Here is a 24095-nt window from a genome sequence, read left to right on the forward strand (position 1 = left end):
CTCGTGAAAGTAGTGGCGTTGGACAGCGCAAAATGAAACACTTGAGAAGCGACATCTGTATAGATAATAAGCAATACGTATATGTTTCGTTAAACACGCCGGGCATTGTAACTTTACAAAAAAGTGTTCCTTAAATAACCCACATTTTATTATTGCCTTTCAGTCCTTAAAGGGATCTTTTCACGCTTTGGTAAATTGACAAAATTGAAAAAAGTTGTTTCAGATTTGCAAATTTTCGTTTTAGTTATGATATTTGTGAGGAAACAGTAATACTAAACATTTACCATGGTCTAATAGAGCCATTATATGCATCTTTTGACGATTTTAAAACCTAAAAATTATAAAGCGTTGCAACGCGAAACGATTGAATAATTTGGTGAGTTCTGTTTTTGTCGTTAAATTTTGTGAAACTACGAAGATTGCTTACATAAGGTTTAAAATACGCTCAGCATGTGTACTCGGCGGAATAGCTCAGTAGGCTAAAGCGTTTTTACTTCAGGACTCTGGCAGGACTCCAGGGGTCACTGGTTCGAAACCTGGTCCGGGCAATGTTCTTTTCCTTTTTTTAATTTTATTCTTGATTTTTTACTGGAGCTTTTACGATCCAATGTTTACATTTATCGATATAAAGCATTTAATGAATAAGTTAAAAAATGCCAAAATCTGTGAAAAGGCCCCTTTAAGTATGACGAACATTCATGTTCTATTCCCACATGGTTTATCTATGAAAGACGCACCGCCACACCTCGATATAGAGATATATTTATTTATGGCAATTCATGACACCCTCGAATGACCTATGGAGATAAGATTTGAAATTGCTTGTTCCAAAGCAAGACTAACAGAATGATGTTCACATTGATTTACATTTGTGTTTTATCCTTGTGTGTGGATACTGCTCGCTCTACAGGTTAGTTTACTGTTTTATTTAATGTTGAAATTTTCAAGACAAATTGCAAACGTCTGTTCTGTTATAAATCCTCCAAACTCACTGGCCACTATAACATGATATCTTAATGCAAACGGAATGCAATGGAACTCCAATCCTTTCTTAAACTACAAAACCTATTTCGTACTTCAAAATAGAAATCTATGTTGAAACCTTCCGTTCTTATTTTAACATAAAAGGCTATAATAATTATGTCGTAAACGATCACACTTGTCGTTCAATAGCATTGACTTGAATTTCACGGTCATCTTTTAATCATGGTCAATATTTCCTAAAGTCGTTTTAATAGCATTAACCGAACTTGCCTTCAGACCTGATTAACCCATTTATTCCTAGCGTCTAGAACAAAGGCATTGGCAAACAGCGTAGACTCAGATGAGACGCCGCATCAGGGTCTGCGCTGTTTGCTTAAAGGAATTTCTGTAAGAAATATTCTAAATATAGAAGTATAGGATCTGGCACGAGTTGTCATATCATACCATATTTTATTAAACGAGTTTAGGAATTTTGTAAGTAAGCGAGCCTTTGGCGAACAAATTTCCTGGGCGAGTTTAATAAAATATGGTTTGATGTGACAATGAGTACAGATCTTTTTTATCACATGCTTTTAAATGAGCAAATTTAAATAAATATTTACGCAAACATAATGATAAATCCCGAATGTTGTTTACATTTCGTGACGTCATTTGACAGGGTATAGCATGTGATAAATAAATATACTAGACATCTCTAATTTTGGAAATAAGTTGATCCAATTTTGAAGGATGCGAGAGTCCACTAGGCATAAATGGGTTCAAGCTATCAGTCATACTTTTAAAGGGATCTTTTCACGGTTTGATAAATTGACAAAATTGAATAAAAGTTGTTTCAGATTCGCAAATTTTCGTTTTAGTTATGATATTTGTAAGGAAACAGTATTACTGAACATTAACCATGGTCTTATATAGCCATTATATGCATCTTTTGACGATTTAAAAACCTAAAAATTATAAAGCGTTGCAACGGGAAACGATTGAATAATTTGGAGAGTTCTGTTGTTGTCGTTTAAACTTGTGAAACTACGAAGATTGCTTATATAACGTATGAAATACGCCTCTCATGTATGCTTGGCAGGATGGCTCGGTGGGCTAATGCGTTTTTACTCCAGGAATTTGGGGGTCACTGGTTCGAGCCCTGCTGCTGGCTACTTTTTTTCCTTTTTTAAATTAATTTTTGATTTTTTACGGGAGCTTTTAAAATCCAATGTTTACATTTATCAATATAAAGCATTTAATGACAAACTTCAAAATATGCCAAAATCTGTGAAAAGGCCCCTTTAACTGTTCAAATGCTCCTCGGTGAGCTTTTCGTAGGTTATGCAAAAATCGTCTGCTGATCCAGAGTGGATATCAAAGGTCATTACCCTCTTAAAAATTACCACAAACACACTTCTAGTACTACTTGCGCTATCAAAAGAGCCGCGTCATGCCAAAATGGTTCTTATGGCGTATGCGGTCACCGTAGCTCCAGACCATACTTCGCATTCACGCTGTCTATCCTTGCCGCAATGAGACATCAACTTGCATGACATTTAATCGGACATGATAGCTCCTCACCAGATTGCGAACATGCAAATTTTTCGCATGACACGACTTCAAAGAGTTACACACGTCTTGCAAAACTGGCGCTATCAATGTGTATAAGTGTACGAAGTGTACGTAACATTTTATAATTGTCCTTTGTTTAGCGGGGTATAATAACTGTGATATTAGAACATAATATTGAGAGAAGATACTTATATTCGTGTTTTTATTGTCTGTCTGCGTAGGAACAATCGATTGAGACTATTAAGACGTGTGTTTGTAGTGATTTTTTTCAACCAATTGGAAACGGGTCTGGTACCCTTGCCATTCGGAATTTTTTCGCGTCGTGAAATCACCAAATTGGGAAAAAACGATTCGCGAAATCTTCCAATCGGGAAAAATAAAGTTGTGAATTGTTCCAATTAAATAATGGTATTTTAATGACATTGTTTAACTTTTGTCAGCTTTAAATGACACAGGAAAGCAACATAAACTTTTATCCACAGTCTTGCACAAACAACGACATGCTATCGGAACACAGATTGTTGCAGACAGAGTTCTGTTTTTTTATCTGCTTTAAATATACCATAAATGGCGTCTTCCTGGGCTGATGAGAGTCCAGACAACACCAGGCCGCATAGCCTTATCAGAGCACAAAGTGTTATTACGACGCCAAATTCTGTAAACCAGTCAATGATTGAGAAATCAAATCGGTCGCAAGTTAAAACGGTCTCGAAATTCGTAAAGTTGGCGTTTTCGGGGATTGTTTGCTCGATTTGGTTGGGATTTTTTTTAGATTTTTCTGGAAATTGGGACGGGTCCGGTTCATGTTGGGAACGGGTCCGTAGGTCATTGGGAACGGGTCCGTTTACCACTGGTTTGCAATGTGAATTTTTATGTGATACTTTGAGGTTCAGCCTGTATTCAAACCGCTATGCATCAACTGTTCCAAGGCGGTGATCCCAGTTTTGATCATCGAATGTTTGTAGATGAGTTTCTTGAGTTTCATCGTCTGCAAGATATATTATTTTGTTATTTTGTGTTGTGTACTCTTGGTGGTATTTTGATGTATACATGGCTTAGTACATTGGGCGTGTCAAATGTGAGTATACCAGCTCGAGCCCAAATATATCACGGTATTGTACACAAGTATGCGGAATAATCAGTTTATTATAAATATATTACATTCTATTATTTATTCGTATTGAAAGTCATGTTAAGCGCAGTGGTTGGTACATTCGCTTCTCACGAAGTCTACCTGAGTTCATTCCCCGTTCCCGGATGCATGTGAGTTTGGTTTTGGTTCACCAAACCTGACAGGTGGGATTTCCTCCGGGTACTCATGCATCCCCAACATTGCGAGACCACATCACAATTAAAAACCTTTCAGTAACTACTAAATAGTTTTAAAATGCAGCAACAATTCAAGATTTGTCCCTATGTCCGTGAGACTAGTAATTTAATCAAGTAGGACACACTCCGGGTCCACACATAGTGCAGCCTTAGACGCAGAGGGACCTTATTAACTTTCAAATACACACGCGCACTAATGTAGTAGCATTATCTACATTCAAATAAATATGTCAATGTCAAGTTCGAGAAAAAGAGCGAGCGTTCACGTCATTTTACGACCGTGTTTACGTTAGCGGAAAAAAATGTGTCTCGATAAAAACGCACTCACATAATACGTATAATGCTATTTTAAGAACGCTTTGTAGTTGGGACATAGTTTAACAACATTTTTGAAAATCATTTGAGAATAATTTAGGTTCAATCGAGATTTCGTTCAATTGGACCGCAAAAGATCGGAAATATTCATTTAAACTTGGACCGTCCTATTCGAAATATATAAGACGCACACGCATGCGCGCCCTATACGCTAAACTATTAACGGTAACGTGGTACGAATGGCGAAAGCTGGTTGGATAACATGAATATGTATATATAACCATGTTTATCGTGAAAAAGATGTATTCTTTAAACATATATAAACATTTAGTTTTCATTTATAGGAACGCTTGGTATTGATCGGTTAACTTAAATAATACAATAGGCATCGCAATAATTGAAAACTTTACCAATGCTACTCTCACGTACCATGCACATCGAACGTCGCATATATATAGGATCTGGCACTCGTTGTCATATCATACCATATTTTATTAAACGAGTTCAGGAATATTGCTAGTAAGCGAGTCTTTGGCGAGCTTACAAACGAATTTCCTGGACGAGTTTAATAAAATATGGTATGATATGACAACGAGTGTCAGATCTTTTTATCACATGCTTTTAAATGAGCAAATTAAATAAATATTTACGCAAACATAATGATTAATCCCGAATGTTGTTTACATTTCGTGACGTCATTTTACGTTGCAAAGTCATTTCAGCAAAATAACACAATGCGATTGGTCAATAAACGAAAACTAAGCCAATGAAAACGCTTTAAAATGTTGTATTACACATGTGTAATATAAAAAAAATATGTAATGGTTGTATTACATGGGGGACAGGGTATAGCATGTGATAAACACGTACATATACTAAGTTTTGAACGTTTTATCTCAATACTTTATTATTTTTAAGTTGGTTGGTTAACTCATTAGGCCTTAAAAAACTGTGTTCATAACACTAACCCGATCCACTCCTTGTTTAAAAACGACACTAAACGTTTTGTTGTTGTTGTTATTCAAAGTGAAGATTTCGGTATTTCTTTGTAATTCCGAACAAATTCGCTAAATTCATGAAATATTTTACATAAAAAACAATGCTTCATATAGATCTGGAGATTCTATATTGTTATATCCCATTGATGAACTGTGTTCAAATATAGTTAAGTCTGTGACAATAAGAATGGAAAGGGAGGGTCATTTCGACAATATGTGATCAATTCACTTTTAAGTGGCAAAAATATCATGTGTTTCATCAAAATAATTGGACAAAAAACTTACTCTGATTTTTATTAGAGATGTTCGTGGAAACAAACACAAATGTTTTCCCCTCACATATAGTATTGTCGTTGACAGCTATAAAAGTCTTATAATATTATCGTCAACAATTACAGTGCATGATTTGAGCAAACTTATCGTCACCACTTATAAACGTCTTAATTTGTTGATGTCACCTACTACACTTCTAATTATCAACTATCATCAATACTAAATCTGCTTATCGTAGACAGTTATATTTGTGTATGATAACTCGTCATATGTATTTTTAATCGATATAAAATTATTTCTTAGAACATTTTGTTGAAATGTCCAAATCATATTTCTTAACACAACATTTTTGGAGTCATGTATAACATATTGACGTAGGGGTACGTGTTAAGCCTTATCATTTCTGCGTGACAAACGAAGCCTATTTCGTCATCAATCGTGTAGCAAAGGGGTTTCGTCCTCTATCGTGATCGGTCAAGTATCAAACTATCAAAGCCTTCTTTTCTCTCCAGTGCCATTCGTACGAAAATTTATTTAGTCCCTTCGCTGCTTGCAAATATAGAAACGAGGAATCAGTCATAAAAGACAAAAAAAATCATAATTATTAAGAGGGAGGGCGGTCTGCTAACAAAACGGTGTTCGAATAAATCTATTCCTCGTGAATATAACCAGATTAATCTCCACGCAGAGTTGTCGCTCCTTGCTCTCACATATAATCTCTGCCATCACAAGAACTATAGTTTTGGTTTGATTTTATTTTATTGGTTTAAGTTTTATTTCTTTTACATTTTGCAAATAGTGTATAAGTTCAGGTTCATAATTAAAACATAATAACCTAAATAAAAAAAGTCAAAATAACACTGTAAAATTAATGTACTACGTGGCTATGCTATCATCGCGTGGTTGGTTATGTACGGAATCCGAATAGTTCCATCTATAATCTCGCCCTTCTTTCATCAAGGGTGACACTAGAAACACGAAGCGATACACGATATTTTGAGCGACAGTCGCGGCGACGCACGATATTTTATTATTCAAATATCGCCCATATTATCCGAATCTCGTGTACCGCGGTCTAATTTCAGACCCCGACACTAGACACACGAAGCGATACTCGATATTTTGCGCGACAGTCGCAGCGACGCACGATATTTGTACGGTAGTAAAGTGCAGAATAGTGTACGTATATACAAAGTTTTATTACGTCATATCACAGAACAGAACAGAACAGAATATTTATTTTGACTTAAGCATAACAAGCTTATCGTCATATACAAATACATGAAAATTTTACAGACATGCGTGCTGGATATAAATAATAAAAATGTTCAAATTAGATACATCAATTAATAATTCACTTATCACTGGAGAGTGAGAGTGCTCTAAATACACATATTACATCATAATGTCCTCACATGTCTTATTTTATTTTTTTTCATCGAAACGTTTGGTATAGAGATATTTAATTAATTATTGTTTCCACACATTCAGGAGTAGGCATATCCTAACAAGACTGCACGGATTCGTTCGCAGGCTGTGCTGGAGTAACGCTAGTATGTTTCATAATACCCATTTTCGCATTATGCGGGTCTTTAAAGTATCAAAGTGTATCAGTGTGTTATTTATAGTAAACTGGCAATTGTCGGTATGTCGGTTCGTTCCCTTCTCTAAAATGCGTGTTATTTGATATATTGAAAGCAATGCTGTGTTATCAACATTAGGCGCTAATTTATAGTACATTCCGTCTTCCTCTGTCGATTTACTGACGCTGAGCTTTACTGACCTAGCACTGACCCTGAACGTCTTGAGGATGGAACTTACCGGTAATGGATTATTGTAACAGGGCCAAAATTTGTATCAATGTTTCGTTTGAACAAAATAGAATTGTCCGCATTTCCCTACTCTTAGCAGTACATGTATTACATCCTATACTACAAACACACGGTGATGTTGCTAATGTTCCGGGGGATTATGCTGAAATCAGCGGTGATGTTGCGAATGTTCCGGGGGATTATGCTGAAATCAGCGATTATGTTGCGAATGTTCCGGGGGATTATGCTCAAATCAGCGGTGATGTTGCTAATGTTCCGGGGGTTTAATGCTCAAATCAACCAATGGAATCAATTCGGGCTTGCTGGTGTTACGTAAAGTTCATTGAAGGTTAGTTCGGTCCAACAGCTACGCCGAATAATATCACCGGATGTCTTCATTTAAGATTTTTCTGATAAAAATTACACCTAGTTAACGCGATAGCGTTTATATTACGATTATGTTACTGACCGCGAACTGACCTTGATACCTTGCGGGTTGAAATGGAATGCATTAAAAAGAGGTAACGATACCACTGCTACAAAACGGCTTGTTTTAAGCTTTATGCATTTACATGTTTAACGGTCAATTTCGAAAACAATGTTAAATATTATCGTCAAAGCGTATTTGATAATATGGCACAAAAATACTTTAAGCCTTTAAGTAAAAATGCTCCGGCGCTGATAATCATTTTTTTTAATATAAAGGGGCATGCACAAACTGTATTGATGTCGTGAGATGAGTGTGAAACTGTTTTATCTCTCAAGCCTTTTCATCGTTGTATATTTTATCATACCATATACTGTCAACAAATAGAAAGTCATTCACGATTTCGACATTGTTAAATCACGCGTAACGAGACTGCCGAGATAACGCGAGATCAAGGGTTCGGGGGGGGTCTGACAGTATTCGCTCTACAGTAGACACCTTACTTATCCGATATTTTGACTTTATAAATAGAATAAAAGCGATAAATTGCCGATTTATTACTAATAAAAGCAATCATTATTTTTATTATAACGTTCAACGACCATCTGCTCATTAATAGTTGGTAAGTTTAAGCCTCAACTCGGGTTCATCTCTTAGAAATAATTACACTTTAGGCTACCCTGTCTGTAACCAAAATTGCAGTTGAGGGTCACCGGCATACAGGTATCAAATACATTGTAACTATGTGCTTATGTTAACATTTCCTAAAGATTCAACCACTGAGCAGGATTACTAAGTTAAACCCATTTTATTAATGAAAAAAATTAAATATACTATCAGATTTATTCAAAAAGACAAACCAACTGGTACCTACTAGTACTATCATAAGGAACATCATCCATTAACCATTTAACCATCTATACTTCCAGGTCTTTTGGCACTGTAAAAGCAATAACAATCCTTCAAACATTGATACTTGTCTTCTTTTGAACAAATCTGCCATGACTGGTAGTTAATTGGGATAGCTTAACACACAACCAATTAAGGATAACTGTGATGCAGGTGAAAGTTGCACCCATATAGATATTAAGCCAATGGACATTTGACCAGGGACACTTATTTTAATTCAAAGTAAATGTTTTCTTAGCAGTGTTAATGGTCATGTCAACACATCACATGTTATGTTAAATGATTACATGACAACATTGGATGTGTAGCAACTTAAATCACCATCCATTTTATTATATTTCTGAATGTGTAGGATATTTTTTAATGTAAGGGTATGAAGTAGACACACATCTGAAGTATCTTTATTTTATTTTTTCAAAGAACTTAGTTATGTAACTGTGGTGATGTATTATATTTATTGCAAGAGTTAATAAAATTCCAGGTGAAGAAATCTTGAGCTTCATGCAGCATTAGATACTCAGTACAGAATCCCAGTTTCTGTTGACACTGTGAAGTGTGATATTCCTGAAAAAAAGTTTCTAGAAGTTATAACAATAAACCATTCAATAACATTTAAATACAGCAAAGTTATCTGTTTTAAACTAATTGTTCTTTTTAAAGAAAAGTATTTTACCAAATGCCATCAAACTTCTAATTTGCCCAAACTTATCAAATAAGATATTTTTCCATACCCCACCCGCTTTAGCATGTTTCGTTTTTACCTATTTTAAACACAATAAAATCGAAATAAAGCATACACATGAACGACAATTATATCAAAGATACTAAGCTAATAAAAAAATACAAAAAATATCATACCATATAAGTTATATCTGCAAATTATTGGGAAATTATAATTGCTTCAACATAGAACTGTATGCAGACGCACTGCAGTAGATTATCGAGTACCCCCCCCCCCCCCCCCCCCCCCCATCTCACTAAATCCACTCAGAGTTGTCTCCCTTAAAATAATGTCGAAAAGGTCAATTTGATTAACATTATAGGGATAATACACGTTTTCGAGGGCATGATCATCTGCGGGCGCTCTCAAAATCCGTTCCTGCACGAGGGCAGGAACGGGCAGGAACGGATTTTGAGAGCGCCCGCAGATGATCATGTCCGAGAAAATATGTATTTTCGCTATTATTGCATAAACAAATCACACATACCAAATTAATTTTAAATAACATTGAAAACAATATGTTTTGTTCATTCGACATCGACAAAATAATTCGAATATTTCAATACAGTTCGAGGTTGTGTTTTACATATGCCTCACTCGGTCATCATTCGAAATGACAAGGCTTTACCTTCGGATAGGCAGTTTTCGATTTAAAATGTGTTTAAACAGTGGATTACTGCAGCCGCGCAAAGTAAGAAATAATGAATTATTTTGGAATTTACAGCAGGAACGTTGAAGGTACATAAACACTTACATTTACAGCATCGTCTTTTGAAAGTGTTGAGTAAATAACCTTAACTTCATTGACGTTGCCAATAAAATAAAGCTGTTGTCAAGAGAGTGCAGACAGTATAACTTGAAAAGTGGATTGAAATAGTCATTATCCCTGCATGCATGAGGAAACTGGTGCTTATTCAGTTCCCCGTTTATGCTTGGAAAGTCGTCGAAGGCTGGAGAAGGGAAGTAACTGCGCGTGGACCAGATTATGAATATGAAAAACACATCACAGGGCTTGAGCGGCGCGTGAATCGCATTGTTAATTCACGATTTCTCCCGTTCAAGCCCTCCTTTTGACAAGTTTCTGCACCCCGCCAGTGGGCATTATAGATAGAGTTTATGCAATAATATAGTATTAATGTGAACACTGTTTGTAGTTTGCAAGTTTTCTATTTCGAAAAGTTTCAGGGCTACCGGCGGAAAAAAATTATATTCAAATTCATTGGACACTCACAAAGGTCAGCTAAGGTGAAAAGCTGTGAGTGGTTTAACAGATACGCCGAAAGGCATTAGCTTTAAGGTAACAACAGATGATGTTCAATATAAGTTTTTGGTTTTAATTTTTAAACGCTTCATGTTATATTAGAATTAAATTTTTATGAACTTCTTATCATAACTTTGACATCGAATATATTTCTTTTTAAATACATAAATATTCTAAAATACGTTACAAAAAATAAATGAAGCACCTAAGCGGCAGTTACGTGCACATATGTTTATACTGTAACACATTTTTAGCTCGACTATTATATATGAAATATATATATAGTGGAGCTATCCTACTCACCCCGGCGTCGGCGTCTGCGTTAGCGTAAGCATGCAAATGTTAAAGTTTTCGTACTACCCCAATTATTTGCATTGTCCCTTTACATATTGCTTTCATATTTTGCATACTTGTTTGCCAACATGAACCCAACCTATAAACAAGAGTAGACAACTCTATCAAGCATGTTGTCATAATTATGGCCCCTTTTCCACTTATAATATGCAGCAAATGTTAAAGTTTCCGTACTACCCCATTTATTTTCATTGTCCCTTGACATATTGCTTTTATATTTTGCATATTTGTTTACCAACAACACCCCAACCTATAAGCAAGAGCAGACAACTCTATCAAGCATTTTGTCATAATGATTGCCCCTTTTATACTTAGAATATGCATATTATTGATAGATCTATGTTAAAGTTTGCGTACTACCCCAAATATTTCCTTTATCCTTTGACATATTGATTTTATATGTTGCATACTTGTTTACCAACATGACCACAACCTATAAACAAGAGCAGACCACTGTATCAAGCATTTTGACATAATTATGACCCCTTTTACACTTAGATAATTGAACATTTTGCTTAAATTGCCATAACATCTTTATTTATGATCACATTTTATTATTACTTTGACAAAACAACACTTACCTGAATACCACTATGGATTCAACCCAAACAATACCCCACGCCCCTACCCAGAATTCCTCCCCCCCAACCTCCCCCCCAATTGTTTTTTTTAAACATCATCTAATAAATTACCTCACCCAACATTATACCCCCCTCTCACCCCCCCCCCTACCTCCCCCACCATCCCCCCAATTTTTTAAACATCATCTCATAAATTACCACACCCCACATTATACCCTCTCTCACCCCCCTACGCCCCTACCCCCCCTCCCCCCCCCCCCCCACACATTTGTTTTTTATTTTTTTCCTTTTTTATTTTTGAAAGATCGTCTAATAAATTATTGAATATGAACAATTTCCCCATGATGGCTTACGTTATACTGTCAAGCACTCGAATAGTCGAGCGCGCTGTCCTCTGACAGCTCTTGTTTCTATTAAAGTTTAGTGGGGAGGGTTATTAGTCGGATGGAGAACGAGATGGATGTAAATAAGGAAATAAGAACGAGATTGATATTAATAAGAGAATAACAACAAGAAATAAACTTATAAGACATATTTATTTCCCTAAACTGCACAATGACACAGGTATTTTAGACACATTCGTTTATGGACGGCTTAAATAAAAGCGCCGACAGCATTGAATATAGAGAACGACGTCGGATGTTCCATACAATTCAATGAAGTCCGGTATTATTTCCAAAACTGGCGGTCCTCGTGTCCTACAAAAATTAAATTTATAAAACTTAATTTTGGTTGGAATACGCATGCTGAAAAGCCATTTACAAACGTTTGTGCGTGTGTGCGTACGTGTGTGCGTCTTTCCGGACCAGATGCCGCATTATGTGAAGACCTGGTGTGTGTCCCAGTATACCTTCATAATTTTCTTTCTTGGCTTACGAAAGTTGTGACGAATTTTAAATTGTAGCTGCAATTTCCAGCCAATGAGTTTTTACTTAAAGACTGAAATATGTTACTTTTGGCGTGGTCATATGTGGTGGATGGGGAACCGGAGTGCCCGGTGGAAAATCACCTTTCCGGTATGATGGTCACTAACAAAAACTCCAATGCGCCGAGTACAGTGGTTGTATCCGGGTCGCAGAAGTGAGAACCGCATGTACCAATTACTTTTCTAACCGGACAGCCATTTACATTAGGAAATTATCACCAATATAGAGCGATATACTGCTAGTGACACCTATCCTGGAACCCTAAGCGACATGTAATGTTCGTAATAAGGGAAGTATAGTGACAAGTCATCTACTTAACTAAAATACTTACTTCCACATAATAAGAAGTGCGTTTTCGAGCTGCCCAAAAATAATAATATCCACACGTGAAAACAATTAGACATTGAATGATTGTCCGTAGGAACCAATTTATGGGATTAACTTTTTTCGGGCCCATTTTACTCCGATGAAATAAACAGTAGAAGATGATATGTAATATCAATTTGATAATCTGGATGACATTTTCCTTTGTGTTTTGGATGTATGTATCATGCAATTTTAAATCGGTTCCACTCTGTCAACCTCGTACATAATTTACTGTCAACCTAGTACATAATTTAATGGAATTCAATAGACATGCAACAATTTGTACAAATGGTACGAACCAACTCCAATTGTAATGTACCCGCATTTTCACACACTTAAATGTTAACACACATTTCAGTATGTCATGATCAGTACAAGGGCTCGTGCATCGACAAACGGTACAGTTCTTGCCTCACGGGTCAGTATTATGTGCTAAGTGGCTGCGGGGCGGATGAGATGTGCTGTTACCCGGGAAAGGTTACGCAACTGGTTCCCGCCATTAGACCCAGTAAGTTATCTTAGTGTGTTTAGTTCTATCAATCATAAACTGTAACTTTCGATGCAATTTTTGAACATTCATTCATGAATATGATTTCAATGTTTATAAAAAACATTTAGCACATACTGTTATCACAAATCTTACTTTTAATGCAAGTCATGGGCCCTTCATGTTTGGTCATATTTGTAATTTTGTCCAACGATTGTGTTTAATTGAACCATTACGGATAAATAATAGTCCTTCACATTTTATCATCGATTCCAACCGATCTTTTTCCGTTGCTACTACTTGTGATCATGGAGGATAATGAATGTAAGCCAACGTAAGTCACGACGATATTCACTCACGTAGTTTGAAATACTTTCAGTTGGAAACACTGATTGTGTTCCTTAAGAGTACATGTTTTTGGTAATCCGTATATGGTCGTGCCATACGTTTCAGACCAATGCGGGTTGAGCACTCCTCAGTCGGCACAACACACCAACAAGATAGTGGGAGGTACAGTGGCCAGCCCCGGAGAGTACCCCTGGCAGGTATGTGGTCACGAGAGAGTACCCCTGGCAGGTATGTGGGTCACGAGAGAGTACCCCTAGCAGGTATGTGGGTAACGAGTGAGTACCCCTGGCAGGTATGTGGGTCACGAGAGAGTACCCCTGGCAGGTATGCGGGTTACGATTGAGTACCCCTGGCAGGTATGTGGTCACGAGAGATTACCCCTGGCAGGTATGTGGGTAACGAAAGAGTACCCCTGGCAGGTATGTGGTCACGAGAGAGTACCCCTGGCAGGTATGTGGGTCACGAGAGAGTACCCCTGGCAGGTATGTGGGTTACGAGAGAGTACCCCTGGCAGGTATGTGGGTCACGAGAGAGTACCCCTGGCAGGTATATGGGTTACAAGAGAGTACCCTTGGCAAGTATGTGGCCACGAGAGAGTACCCCTGGCAGGTATTAGGGTTACGAGAGAGTACCCCTGGCAGGTATGTGGGTCACGAGAGAGTACCCCTGGCAGGTGTGTGGGTCACGAGAGAGTACCCCTGGCAGGTATGTGGGTCACGAGATAGTACCCCTGGAAGGTATGTGGGTTACGAGAGAGTACCCCTGGCTGGTATGTGGGTCGGACTTTTTTGTGGAACACATACGTGTGGATAAGTTTTGTGGGTAATGTTTCCGCATGGATTAGGTATGATCGGAATGTGCCGGATGGATAATGTGTCTGGGTAAAGTTGAGCATTGATAATGTTTAAGGGTTATGTTAAGAATGAATTAGGTGACAATAAGGTATGTTGATCTGTACCGCATGGATAAGACAAACTAATTTAAGTCCCTTAAAACAAATTGCTTAAACTTTGTTTGGAATGTTTATATCTCAAAATCCGCTATTGTTTTATCTTGTTGACATTTAATTTTCCCCGTTATGTTACGTTTTACCGTTGCAATTATTTTCAGGTATCCTTGCGCAACTTCGGCAGCCACGTGTGCGGAGGAATACTGATAGATAAGGACTGGGTGCTGACCGCAGCGCACTGCTTCCGAGAGTTAGTGCCGTTGCTACCAATGAAATAGGATCTTACAATAAATTCATAGTGTAAAATGTTTGCAAAGTGTGTAACTGAAGTTTTAAGTGAAATCACGAGTTACCTAGATAGGCAATATTAAATATGTGAGGCAATGAAAAAATCAAGTGTAACATGCTGAAAAAAGTATATTTAATATGACAGAAAGAGGATAACTCTTGTTCGTGAAAATGACAGTTTAATAATTCATTTATACGTCATTGGTCTTGACCGCATTTTTATATACGTACGGTAACGTAAGAGTCATGCCCCATGTATATCTAACCGCAAGTATCGCATGTGTCGTTTAGAAACCACAACCCTCACGCGTGGACGGTGGTGGTGGGGGAGAATGACCGAGCCTTTGTCGAGGGACAGGAGAAAATCATACAGGTACGTGGTTGTTGTAGTTGTTATTATGATGTTGTAATAGTAGGGTAGTGTTGGAGTTACTGTTGCTGTTGTGGTGGGGAAGGTGGTGGTGGTGGACATGGAAGATGACCGGACTTTAATAGAAGGACAGGAGCAAAGTGTACAGATGCTTCAAAGTGTTTGGAGTTGAAAGTAGCCGTAGATAGAGTTGATTCGATGGTGCTCATGGTGAAGTGGTTAGGGGGTAGTGAAAATAACCGAGCCTGCATCATAATTTATGCAATATCGTGAATAGTAGATCGTACCTTTACTGTCGTAGTGATGGTACTTGTGAGAAATTTTCGTCTGATATTTGAATACTCTTATGTGTGTCCCTTATAAAAACTCACGGTCTGAATGCATTTCATAATTAAACTTTGACCCATTTAACTTGTAAACCATTCGCAATTTAAGTACATTCGCTCTGTAACATTTTTTTTCTAATCGTTCTGATCGGATTACCAGTGATTCATGATTCATGTCTCATAGCAGCTTACACTCAAATTTTGCTCATATTAACCATCCCATGCCATTTTAGGTCGACACGCTGTTTGTACACAGAAACTTCGAACCAGTGAACTATGTAGACGACATCGCAATGATGAAACTTTCGGAAGAAGTTGACGTCACCGCCTACGTGCGACCCGTTTGTCTCCCGCCTGCCGAAAGTAATTTCACTCTCCAGACGTGCGTCATCACCGGCTGGGGTGCTGCATTTACTGGTACGACGTTTGCACGTATCTACAAATATAGATCTGCGTATGTTGCGTTTCAATCGTAATAATTATGGTCACTGCAAGTAGTCCATGTTATGGGGGCTGTCCGGCTAGGGCAGTGGTTGATACACGCGCTCCTCACCTAGGCGACGCAGGATCAATCCCTGTTCCAAGCGCATATAACTTTGATTTGTGGTCACCATTCCGGACAGGTTGAGTTTTCTCCGGGTACTCAGCTCCCCCCCCCTCCCCCCCCCCCCTCCCCCGCACAACACAAGATCACGACAGTACCTTTCTGACAAAAATAGATCGACATTGCAGCAATTATTCAAAATAAGTCCTAACTTTCATGAGTCTAGTAAAAAAATAAGGCAGGAGTGCTTGGACACTCTCCGGGTTCTAACATATTACAGCCATGCGCGGAAAGACCTCATAAACTTGAAAAAACTCACACTCCATGTGCCGGGCCATCACCATTTTGCTGTCACAGCCCGTCATTTTCTGTGCATTCATTAAGGATGGGTCACACCACCACGATTTATGACCAAACGTTTTTACCAAATATGTACCTATATTTATGAACGTTTATACGCTCGCTAACTATTCAAAATGCTGAACGCTTGCCAGAAAACCCATTGGTTGTCTTCGATTTATTTTGATGCTTGATAGGAAGCCAACCATATCAGCCTAAGTCACTGGCATCACCCGATCTTTCGACCTCTTGCTCTGCATACGAACGCCTTACAGAATAGACCATATGTTCAGTACATTGATATCGAGTGCATAGGGTGCTCTCGTGTGGTTGAAGTGCCCAGAGTACTTTTTTCTTTGAGTAACGGGGAAAGAGCGATATGTAGGAGTCGTTCAACTCCAGTTATGACCGGTTTATCGTCTCATGGCGGCAAAAAACGGGTTTGCACGTTTTTGTTGAGCGGGGGATCGACCCTGCGATCCCTGATTGCCGTGTTCAGCATGACGTATCTTCTCTTTACATAATCATGTGAGACTCATTCTTTTTGGTTTCTACAAGGTGGTCACGGCACGCATGCGCTGTACAAAGCGAACATCCCAGTTCTTGCCCAGTCTGTCTGTACGTATCTACTGGACCGGACAATCCCAAACACCATGATATGTGCCGGCTTCAAGCAGGGAGGCGTGGACACGTGTCAGGTAAAGGGAACGCACACTTTTCATTTAAGAGCCTTGTTATTGGTTCATTTGTTTTTAGAAATTTCATTAAAGGCTGTTGCGCCTGATTTTTATATTTCGGATATTTAATAAACCTTACCATTGATTATATTATATACTATTCTTTGGATCTTGCTATGTGCAACAACATGTTCCCAAGTTCATTCCGAAACTGTTTTGTCTCAGCAGATTGTTATTGGAAAGACAGAGAATTCATACTAAAACATGGTTAATAATGCCTATTATCATATGGTTAATAATGCCTATTATCATATGGTTAATAATGCTTATTATCGTATGGTTAATAATGATTATTACCATATGGTTAATATTGCTTATCATCATATAGTTAATAATGCTTATTATCATATGGTTAATAATGCTTATTATCATATGGTTAATACTGCTGATTATCATTTGGTTAATAATGCTTTATATCATATATTTAATACTGCTTATTATCATATGGTAAATAATGCATATTATCATATGGTTAATAATGCTTATTATCATATTGTTAATAATGCTTATTATCATATGGTTAATAATGCTTATTATCATATGGTTACTAATGCTTTTCATATATGGTTAATAAAGCTAATTATCATATGTGTAATAATGCTTATTATCATATGGTTGATAATGTTTATTATCATATCTTATATCTTATTTTTTCTTGAAATTGAACCATCAAAAACTTAATTCATATTCAGACTGTTTAAATTAAGTTCGAAAGTTTTCCGAATTGTGGTATTTTGTCAAATAATACTTTTGAGTCGTGATTTTTCTATTCCTAAAATAAACTATTACATATATGTTCTATGATGAGAACATATACAGAAATGCATCTTAGGAGTTCATCGAAGGACATCGAACATAAGCAAGACAACATGCAGTGTCTGGGTCGTAATATTGACGATTTATTAGCAATTTGTCATGTTTGGGACACGTGGCTACTGAAAAAGCCGACTGCGCCTTTTGATGGTATGGCCATTACAAGCCCTGAGAATCCAATACAACGTGTATGATCACATGTGGAGTTCATAAAAGAACGTGCCTAATGTCCAAACAACAATTGTAGTAACGGCTGCTCTGAAGGGTCGGCAACCTATATCAAAGATTTATCATTACATAATAATATTGACATATCTTTGCCTCCACTCTCTCCTCACTTCGGCGTCACGGGTTTAGTTCCCGGTTCCCGAAAGCACGTGAGTTTGGTTGGTGGTCACATACCATACAGGCCACGTACCTTACAGGTCACATAACGTATAGGTGGGATATTCTTGGTACTCTGCATCCCCCCCCCCCGATCCCCACCCTCAACACTAAACAACAATAACATTAAACATATTTCAGTAACAATTAAATGGCTCGAAACTGTTGCTATAATACAGAATTTTCTTTCATTCTTTCAAGTTGCGTGAGATTAGTAAGTTTACATGTTCACTGATAATACCCCCGTCCCTACTGGACTTTATTTGCAGAATATCGTCTATACTAACACATAAAATATTTTAATTACAAAAGACGTAAAGAATTAACTGTCCTGATGGACACGGCAGTTGTCACTTCAATAATCAGGTATTGTAATGGAGGATGCGCTCTTGTTTGTTTTAGCTCTGATGTCGCGGTGCTCGTCTCTTAATATTTTGCGGTTCAACAAAACAATGACACCGATGTACGAATCGTAACTTCCGACGATCTATTACACTGGTATCCCTGGTCTGCGGATCCTACGATAGTGTGCGCTCATCGTGAAACTTTAGACACTAATGATTATTGTGCTAGCTCGACGCATTGGTTGTAGCACAAACATCGCAATCGTTTCGTCTGAACTTCGCAATAAAGAAAGTTTCGTGGGGAAAAATGATTTTACTTTGTTGCTGAAAATCTGGAATGCGAAAGTGTCATTTATGGTTTTCATTTTTGACGATGCTGCGAAGCAGCTCGTCTAAGTTATGATACCATTTAAAAATTCTTCGCAATGGCGACCATGTAAAGACCGAGCCAGTCCGATTGAGATTGCTCGATTTTTCTAATCGGCATACCTCGCTGATTATCATTGATAAAGGTAAAGGAAGCTCAGCTATAAATAGGACAGCATATTCTGGGGAAAAGATTTAATACTAGTTTGAAAACGTTAATTTTAAATCAGTTATATTCAATTCATTATATGTTTATAGATCAATGAAACAACTATGCATTTTCTGTATTGTATTTGAAATTTGTCGTGATTCTGTCAATAAATTGCGATTAAAACGTGTATAATTAATGGTCAACGCGATCATGAGTGGAAAGAAAACGAATTATTTTGAGCCTGCCATTTGTAAACGTTAAAGCGAGTATGGTATAACCAGCATTATAGCCTTGCGATAACTATGAAACTCTCTTGTGCGTGCTTTTTCATTTTGCATATTTTAATAATAAACTTTTCAAGCAGAAATTACAGAGCCACATCAGTGCACACACTATGTTTGATAATTCATTCGTTTGTTGGATATTGTTTTCTGTTTTAAACACATATTAGGTCATAGCGCGAAATTTAGTTAACCTTGCCATGTGTTCATGGGCGAACTCACATATTCAATTCGTATTCGACTATGTGCTCATACCTACTTTGGGAAATCATCCTGAAATTATTGCCCTACTTAACGAACAAACATGCCAAAGCTTCTTGAATTAGAGAAAAAACAATAATCCAAAGAGAAAAATTATATGTCCATGCACATGGGCATATGAAATCTCGTCCGTACACATAACATTATTAACTAAGGAAAGGAAAAATCGAAATACTATAAATTTTGGTATGATATACTTTTGAAATTTAAGAGCATGGTGTAATTAAAGCGCATGTCAAGTTTTGAATATATCTGCTACGGAACGTAATGTTATAACCCACAAAAGTTTTACTGTAATAGAACGTTTTTTAAGATAAGTGGTACAGAAAATACACGTCGAATATCTTTTCAAAGATATTTCATGTCATATTTGATCGAGAATGTAACCCGCCGCTCAGTTTCGCTGAATGGGTCAAGTTCCCCACGGGTACTTTTTCCCCATACCCCCACTTATTTTCGTACCCAAAATTTTTCGTACTCAAATTTATTTTCGTAACCAAATTGTTTTTCGTAACCAATTTTTTTTTGGCATAATTTTTGTACCCAAAATTTTAGTACCCATTATTGTTTCGTATCCAAAATTTTCGTACCCACATACACAATGATGGTGATGTAGATAAACTTAAATTGATGCTTTTATATCCATAATCTTCAAAAGCATCGTCACACCAGTACTGTCAGTACTTTGATTAATATACCTCAATACAGTTATATGTTCGTTAACTTTTCAAAGTAAAAAATACTAAATAGCTTAAAACACCGATGGAAGAAAAATTTTGATCAAAAACATCATCGCGTAGAGAGAGTTCAAACATTATTTATATGAACCATATAGCGCAATGAAGTTATTATACGACAAAATCCGCTTTCGTATGGCAAACTTATGGTTGAGCGATGACCTTGAAAAGCGCACGTCCGCCCTAACGTCGACACACTTTTGTTTTACAAAAATATTGATGCATTCCTATCGTCAGCCCTATGCGAACCGCTTATTTTGACTTTAAAAAGTATGCAAATCTGTAAAGAGGTTCATTCACACGTCTCTTATTAGCGTTTATTCTCAAACATATTCAAGCCCTAACATAGTTTTTACATTTCAAATGGTGACCAGGTATAAATGAATGTGTTGAAGAGAGGCCGTTATTCATTAACCATCCTAAAAAATTGATTCAGTATGTAAGTTGTACTCCAATTTGCTATGTAATTTCACACGCATCGACACAAATAACCAATTATGGTCATTCAGGATTTAAAGTTTCGATATATTTTACCTAAATAAGTATACATCAAAATGCATCATTACGTACGAGATGCCTCTACAAAGATTAACGAGAAGTAAGCCTGGGTCAATTCATCTCAATCAATCTCATACGTGAAAGTACTTTTACAAGTAAAACAAGTAATGCCTTGACGGCTTTCCTCTTGTAATGTTTCTTGTTTGCGTTTTTTCTTATAGATGTATAGCAAGGCCGTTAATCACTGGCGATTCCATTTGGTTCGTTCATTAATACACGTCCAAAAGAGGTGGCGCCAATTATCAACGGCCGTAAAAAACGATCACGAGTGTCGCAACATCGAACTTGAACATGTCGTTTAAAGCAGAAATTGTATTTAATATGCCCGAATACAACTTGAAGTTGCTTGGTGAAATACAGGCAACAAAATCAACTGTTTTGTATTAAAACACAGTCGCAGTCATATTTGTGTATCGCTTGATACATATCAGACCAGCCCGACCCATTGGCTTGATACAGATCAGACCAGCCCGACCCATTGGCTTGATACATATCAGACCAGCCCGACCCATTGGCTTGATACAGATCAGACCAACCCGACCCATTGACAGATCAGACCAGCCCGACCCATTGTTAATGTTAATGAATGCAACGTGTTATGGATTGGTGGAGGAAACTGATTTGTATTGACACACAAACGATGTTAACCCATTTATGCCCAATGGACTCTCCCATCCTTCTAAATTGGATCAATTTATTTCCAAAATTAGGTGTGTCAAGTATATTTATTTCTATATTTAGAATATTTCATAAAGAAATTCATTTAAGCAAACAGCGCAGACCCAGATGAGATGCCGCATTATGCGGCGTCTCATCTGGGTCTACGCTGTTTGCAATGTCCTTTTTTCAGGACGCTAGGCATAAATGGGTTAACGTAAATCACCTGTTTTGGAATAGAGACCTTTTTCTTAATACATCTTAAATGGTACTTTCCTTTTCTATAAACATTATCGGCGATACTGCTTGATTTATTCACACTTTACTGATGGGTATGCGTGATTTTGGTTTATATTTCATTTAAAATGGATGGCCGTTCTCCAGTAGCTTCAGTTAAAGCTGTGAAATCGACATTCTAGGGTCATCATTAGAACGTCCGTCCGTGACTTTTCCTCTTGCAGATGTCACATAAGGGACGTACGTACGTCCGCCCGTGGTATATAAAAAGAACTTTGAACCATATACGTTTTAAAAATAACGCGAAAGAAAATTTGTAAAGCCCTTGCATTAATTTAGATTTTGGCGCCGGTGGACTTTAAACCCAAAACAAACATTTACGACTCATCTTTAATTTCTAAATACATGGAAATCAAAACCGTCGGGCGATATTAAAAAATCTTTGAAGTATTTCAAATACAAAATCATCAATCTCGTTTCAATATTTATCTGTTCAATATGGTGTGTTTAAGAACACAAGATTCAGACAGGATATATTTTAAGATTGTTTTTAATTGTTTGAAATGTCTATAACCCTCGATCCCGTTTCTATGGTGTCCGTTTCCAGGGTGACAGTGGCGGTCCGCTGGTGTGTGATGTTGGCGGGGTGTATCAGGTGGCCGGGATCGTCTCGTGGGGCTACTCTTGCGCAGAGCAATACACGCCCGGCGTCTACACCAACGTCCCCGTCTACATCGACTGGATCCACTCCGTGCTCACAGCGTACGACCCCCAATCGCCGGTGCTGGCCGCCTCGCATCATGCGTCCGCCCTCTTTGGGCGGCGGGAGACCGAGGAATTCCGGATGTATCGCTGAACGTCAGCTTTCGCGTCTCAATGCGCCCTGATCATTTGTGTCTGACTCTTCGATAAATTTAATAAATACAAATGTTTTGTTCCAATAGAAATAAAGAGCAGCCTTTTTATTTTATTTTTTACATTTGTTTAATGTTATGTTAATGTATCTTACAACAACAAAAGACTAAACATGTTTAACCTATCCAAAGCATAAGGCCTCATGTTGATTACCGGTGCTCATTTTGATAGACGGTGTTTATTTTAATTGATCAAATACTACAATATCTTACTAAGTGATATTGCTTATTCCAATTTATTCAATATTAAATTTTCTGGCAAAGACACATTGGCCGTGACAATATACGGTCTGACTTTGCAACCATTTGTATTGGTATTCAAGGGATTTGTTTACAGTTATGCAAAATCACGATTTTCAAAAACAATTGCCATAGATTAAAGGGGCCTTTTCACAGATTTTTGCATGTTTTGAAGTTTGTAATTAAATGCTATATATTGTTAATTGTAAACATTGGAAATAAAAAGCTCCAATGAAAAATCGAGAATAAAATTTAAAAAAAAAGTAACCCTCAACTGGGTTCGAACCACTGACCCCTGCAGTCCTGGAGTAAAAGTATAAATCATTTAGACAACTCGGCCATCCGCGCTCAAGCAATGTAGAAAGTTTTTTATACTTTATATATGCAATCCTCGTAGTTTCAAAAAATATAACGACAACAACAGAACTCTCAAATTATTCAATTGTTTCGCGTTGCAACGCTTTATAACTTTCAGGTTTTAAAATCGTCAAAACAGGCATATATTGGCTATTTTAGTGCATGGTAAATGTTCCGTATTACTGTTTCCTCACAAATATCATAAATAGAACGAAAATTTGCGAATCTGAAACAACTTTTTAAAATTTTATCAATTTACCGAAACGTGAAAAGGCCCCTTTAACATGAATTATTGATTTATATTTAAACAATCCAAATAACACCCCTGGGTAACAATAAATGTTAAACTTAGTCTTTCGTTTTATCATAATCATCAACAGAAATAATAAAAAAAAATAAGCGTTTGACACGTTTTTCAAAAAAAATTTAGTAAAAACCTTTAAATTCCGTCCGAAGTTAACAGCCCGTGTGATGTAGTGGTAGCGAATTAGCTCTTTCTTCTAAAGTTTCGGTGTTCAAACTCTGAGACAGGGAAATTAGTTTTTTAATCTTTTTCCCTATAACAATTATTAAAAGCGACTCAAAATATAACAGTTTCATG

The 24095-nt window shown here is 37.2% G+C and overlaps 1 protein-coding gene across 1 annotated transcript; it reads left to right on the forward strand.

Moving 5' to 3' along the window:
- The first annotated feature begins 742 nt into the window (after positions 1 to 742).
- LOC127867565 (serine protease 41-like) lies at positions 743 to 22948 on the forward strand. The gene is made up of 8 exons (XM_052408839.1): positions 743 to 910; positions 13165 to 13314; positions 13747 to 13838; positions 14752 to 14840; positions 15170 to 15251; positions 15808 to 15991; positions 17016 to 17155; positions 22591 to 22948. The coding sequence occupies exons 1-8, from the start codon at positions 847 to 849 to the stop codon at positions 22837 to 22839; spliced, it is 1050 nt and encodes a 349-aa protein (XP_052264799.1). The 5' UTR covers positions 743 to 846; the 3' UTR covers positions 22840 to 22948.
- The last annotated feature ends 1147 nt before the right edge of the window (positions 22949 to 24095 follow it).

This window comes from Dreissena polymorpha, chromosome 2 (assembly GCF_020536995.1).
Source record: "Dreissena polymorpha isolate Duluth1 chromosome 2, UMN_Dpol_1.0, whole genome shotgun sequence".
NCBI classification, from domain to species: Eukaryota; Metazoa; Mollusca; class Bivalvia; order Myida; family Dreissenidae; genus Dreissena; species Dreissena polymorpha.